The 5,742-nt window shown below is 36.1% G+C and overlaps 1 protein-coding gene across 1 annotated transcript; it reads right to left on the reverse strand.

Annotated features, from left to right (window-relative positions):
* Positions 1-736: 736 nt before the first annotated feature.
* LOC132237962 (PCI domain-containing protein 2-like) lies at positions 737-2,227 on the reverse strand. The gene is given in 2 exon segments (XM_059702492.1): positions 737-1,729; positions 1,732-2,227. Coding segments are annotated over 2 exon segments (1,194 nt in total). The 5' UTR covers positions 2,222-2,227; the 3' UTR covers positions 737-1,025.
* Positions 2,228-5,742: the final 3,515 nt, after the last annotated feature.

A 5,742-nucleotide genomic window follows, 5' to 3' on the forward strand; every position in this document is an offset into this window, starting at 1 on the left:
TGGTGAGAGTGTGACAGTCAATTAGCACATTCCCTCCTTATTAGATAGGATTGATTTCAGAGAGGAAGGGAGAGAGGTAGAAACATCAATGATGAGAATCATTGATTGGCTGCCTTCTGCTGGGGATGGAGCCCACAACCTGGGCAAGTGCCTTTGATCGGAATTGGGCCAAACTGGCTAGGGCTAATTGCTATATATATATATATATATTTTAAATATATCTTATTGATTTTTTACAGAGAGGAAGGGAGAGGGATAGAGAGTTAGAAACATCGATGAGAGAGAAAGATTGATCAGCTGCCTTCTACACACCCCCTACTGAGGATGTGCCTGCAATCAAGGTACATGCCCTTGGCCAGAATCGAACCTGGGACCCTTCAGTCCGCAGGCAGATGCTCTATCCACTGAGCCAAACTGGTTAGGGCTAATTGCTATATTTTTATAGTATATTTTAAAATCTGATGGCATAGATTCTCCACCTTCTTCCTTCTTTTGATGGTTTTTTTTTTTTTGTGTGTGTGTTTGTTTGTGTGTGTGTGTGTGTGTGTGTGTCTACTTTTGCATCTTTTCTGGAAACTGTATTGTCAAGTTTTATTTTTAAAAATCTTAGGCTTTGATTTGAGATTGCATTCATTCTGTAATTTCCTTAGGGTGGAGAATAACTACTTTTACTATATTTTCTTTCCATTTAGAATAGGGTATGCTTTTGTTTTTAATTTGTTTGTTTTTTTTAGGAGAAGTAAACTGTAGCTGCCTTGGAGAAGAGCCTCTGTCACAGAAGTTTCTCCAATGCTCCAGAGTCAAAGGAGGTCTGCAACATTTGAAAAAGAAATTCCAAGTCTCCGTGAGGTTGACATTAGTAACGAGGATGAGGAAATGTCAAATTGGCTGTGAATTCGGGGAACTCAGTCTCAACATCCCCGAGAGAAGAGCCCCAAAGAGATTCCAGCTGCAGAAAGTAATGTCCTGGCAAAGTACTGATTTCATCAGTACGATGCACACCAGAGGAACAGGTGTTGCCACATTCAACACACTGTAGAAAGCGGAGGAAACGGATTTTGCTTGCTAACAACTAGTTTCTGATGCTGATGTGAGATATAGCCTTTGATGTGACCCATGTATATCAGGTTGTCTAGAATACACTGGACTTCATCGATGTCCACGTCTTCCACTTGCATGAATTTCAAAGCAACTAGAAAAGCATCCAGAGATAACTGGTGTGTTTTGGGTAACAAGTACACTTTGCTAAAAAGATTCCTGTAGGTGATCCTCTTCAACTTTTCAAGGATAAGGAAGATGCCACAGCGAATAAAGAAGGTCTCATGCTTCCCTAGAGCCTCGTTCAATAGAAGGAGATAGCCTTCACTTGCAGCTCTGGTTACTTCAGCAAACTGTATGAGATGATACTTTTTCAAAAGCTCAATGGTCGGCATATGACCCAACAGCATTTTTACTGGGAGTAAATATATCAAAATCATCCTTTTGTTCTTCTGACTTAAACGGTGACAGTGCTCAAAGGCAAAGGACAGGTATTCCCCGGCTTGTTTAAAGTCCCAATCAAACATGGCCTTTCGTCCAACATAGTACCTGTATGTTACTCTCTGTGCTGTGCTAGAATCTTCTTTCAGATCTGAGCTGTCGATGGCTCTGATGGGAGGTTTACACAAATGGAGTCTGTGGATCTTAAAGTGAATCTTGAATAACTGATTCACCAGAAACAGCATCCCCGCTTAGAATCCTCTATCCCAGCACCAGCGTCACTGGCCCAGACTCGGAAACAGCTCCTCAACAACTCAGCAGCTTTTCCCAACAGGTCCCCAGCTTCGCTTTTTCCTTTCTTAACCAACTGCTGATCTGCATTACTGGCAAATACTCGAAGATCAAGTGCTACTGCATACATGACAGGCAGAGCCCAGTTTTCTTCTTTGTGGGCCTGAAACGCCCGCAGGAATGATTGGACGATGACAGTCTGGCATGTGTATGCCTCTGTGAAGTCATGGCTCCCTGCTGTGTACGTGCACCTTAAATGAGCTGCAAACATTTCATCATAAGGGGGTTCCAAAACGTGTTGACACTTCTCCTCCGGAGAGGCCAACTGAAGCCGTGGGTTGGCAACGTGAGGATGCTTGAAAGACACCAGTTCTGCAAAGCATTCCCCAATTCTGGTTTCAATTGCTTCATAGGCCTGCTGCAGGGACTGGTTGGTAGTGATGTGCGCCATGGTGGCTCCCACGCCGCCTGTTGGGGTCCAGCCCCAGCAGGTCCAGGGCTTCCCAAAGGTGTGGACCGAGTCGGCAAAGAAGGAAGGAAATGAGGCAGCGTTCAGTTGATCATCATAGTCAGGTTCTCGGTATTTTTTTTTTATTTTTTTTTTATTTAACTATATCCTCTTTTACATCCCACAGTAAAGTTTTTATTATAGATATTATACATTTACATTAATTTTATTTCTAGATATTTTCTTTCATTTGCTGTTTTCAATTATGACTAGGACTTTTATTCATTACACTTTCAAATTTGTCATTCCTGATGTTTAGGTAGATATTCTTCATCAAGTTAGAAAACTTTGTTCTTGTATTACACATTTGTCAGATAGAAGAACTATTATAAATAGTTGTCACTTTTAATAAGTTGATTTTTCATTAATTGCAATGATTTTATTGCTTTCATCCTTTAATTTTAAAAATGGAAATTACATTAAAATACTCTGTGGTGTTGAACCTTCCTTCCACTTCTGGTGTCAGACAACTTTTAATACACTGCTATATTAAATCTATTAAATTAGCATTTAGAAATTTTACAGCCGTAAATAAAAGTAGGTATGTCTATGGTCTCATTTTTTGTGTCAGGTTTGTCTAAATTAGACATCCAGGTGATAAATTTATCTTACAAATATATGGGAATGTTTCTCTCTGTTTCTCCCCAAGCTTTAACAATGTATTATCTCTACAAATTTCTAAAATTTCCAAAATCCCCCTAAAAATATTCATTGTATACTTAAATTCTTATTTAACTGGGCATCTTGTACCTTTATTTACTAAATATGAAAATCATTGCTTAGAATAAACAATACCAGGCATGTAGTAAACACTTTATAAATGTAAATATGAGTGGCTTGATGATTTCACTGCTTTGAGATCAGATTATGGACTAAATTTTAATAAATGTTGCCTTGGGTACAAAAGTTCCTCATATATTCATTATTTATAAAACCAATTTTGATAATTGTCTGTGTTTTTGAGTTCTAAATAGCTTTAATTATTTTTTGTTTACTTGATCTGTCAATTTGTAAGCAAGATATATTAAAATTTCTGACTATACTGTATACTTATTAATTTCACTTGCCTTTCTCTCCATTTTTGTTTCATATATTTTTGCTGCTAAGAACTTAATCTATGAAGAGTATGTATCATTTTATATTGTTTCTTTCATCTCTATTTATCATTCTTTTTCTTTTCATGTTGCTCTTGATTCTATTTTGTCCGACATTGACATTTTTAGATCTGCTTTCTGTTTATTAACAATTTTCTGATATATTTTTCTTTTCAAATAATTTTGTTTCATATTGTTTCAGATAAATCTTTTGTAAACACCATACATTTAGATTTTATTTTTTTACCCAACTTGAAAATCTCTACCTTTTAATAAGTAGCACATATCTGTTGTTTTGTAATTTGTACATCTGAGCTTTTCTTGACCTAATTTTAAAAATATGTTTATATTTATCAAACTTTCTTATTATGTAATACATTTTCCCTGCCTACTATTATTTCAATATTTGTCTTCTACATGAATTCTTTTTTTAGATAAAAAGTGTCTCAGGGTCTCTGCTGTTCTTACTAGCTGTTATCTTGCTAAATGTTAACATGTAGCACAGTATTTTGCAGATGCAGCTATAAACAGAATGAGCTTGATAGGAACTCAACCAGATAAGTGCAGCCAACGGCAAAGAAGAAATCAACATGAAATTGACCAAATAGTGTATATAAGCGATGGCTATGCCTCTCTTCCTGGAGACGGAGCTTTGGATGTGAATCCACCTGTCTCTTTCACTTGCTGCAAGTAAATAAAACTACTTCATGACAACCACATCTAGTTCTTGAATAAAGCACCCCAAGAAACGAACCCCTTGAGTTCGGTAACATTTTGGTTGGCATTAACTTCTAGTTTCATACATCTTTCCCCTTTAGAACTTTTCAGAATTGTTCAATTGTTTTTTAACATCCTTTTTTTTTTTAAAAGCCAACTTTATCATTTCAACCTCATTTCTTTGTAATTATATACTAATGATCACATATTTTTAAGATTTATAATTCAGCCTGTTATTTTTCATGGTTAAGTCGACTTCTCATATGCCCCTGAAAATATTTATGATTCTTTAAATTGTTGCTTCCTTTCTGTATGGTTTTGCTTCAGATGTTTTGTGATTTTCATAGTATTCTTATCTGTGTATTTAAGAAGACCTGTCTATGAAAGCTAATTTTGATTATCATTCCTTGCATGGAGAGAGAGAATACTTTAATTGCTTTAGCTATGAATAAATAATTTATCTCTCTTGGCTTAGCGTAAGAGGGGAAGGTGGAAGGAATCACCCTGACAGGTATATTTGCATCTTAATAATTGCCTCAGTTTCCTCTCTTGGGCCCTCCAAGGAGTCTGTAATATCCAAGACTTTATCTGGCCCAGAATCTTCTCTGATTTACATCTGCTCTTTAGAACAAATTGCACTAGCCTCCAAAGAGGATAGAATATAATATTTTCCATAGAGGCAGTGGGCTTCAAACCATTTTTTGGACTATGATCTACAATAAGAAATACATGTCATATCTTTCTCACACATACACATTTGAAACCAAGTTTTAACAAAACAATTCTTACCCCTACTATCTGTTGTGCAATTTCATATTTTCTAATATGTTATTTTTCATTTAAAAAATTGTACTGCCTGGCCAGCGTGGCTCAGTGGTTGAATGTTAACCTATGAACCAGGAGGTTACGGCTCCATTCCTAGTCAGGGCACATGCCTGGGTTGTGGACTTGATCACCAGTGGGAGGTGTGCAGGAGGCAGCTGATCAATTATTCTCTTTCATCATTGATGTTTCCATCTCTTTCTCCCTTTCCCTTCCTCTCCGAAATCAATAAAAATATATTTTTAAAAATTGTACTCAATTGGATATCACAATGCACTAATGTATGGCTCCCTAGGATTAGAGAAATACTGCTTGATGACAACCAGCTCTCTGCCAAAGACTTTCCTTCTGTTACCATGAAAAGATGTCTACCATTCCATGTAATTTACTGCAAAACTGATTTTTTTTATTAAGTGAATCTTACTGTCATCTAGTTTAATTCAGACTTACTAGTACACTTTTCTGGAACAAAGTTACTCCAGTTGACAAATCCGGTCACTGCTGGTACGTTATATATTTACTAATCCTCAATCAGGTCGAGTTTTTATTTTTTTGAATAATTTTTCATTTTTAAGCAACTTTTAATTCTAATTAGAGTTTATAATATAAAGTTGATCATATTTCAGATACATAATTCCACAGTGAAACTAAAGTTTCTCTAATAACATATGTCAAAAGTATACATGAATATAGCTCATTTCCATGTGTAAAACCTATTACTGTAATTCTCTAATTATGTAGAGCTGGTGTTTATTTTTTAAATATGTTTTTATTGGTTTTTAGAGAGAGAGAAAGGGCAGGGGTTAGAGAGAGAGAAACACTGATAAGGAG

The sequence above is a fragment of the Myotis daubentonii genome, chromosome 7 (genome assembly GCF_963259705.1).
Source record: "Myotis daubentonii chromosome 7, mMyoDau2.1, whole genome shotgun sequence".
Taxonomy (NCBI): Eukaryota; Metazoa; Chordata; class Mammalia; order Chiroptera; family Vespertilionidae; genus Myotis; species Myotis daubentonii.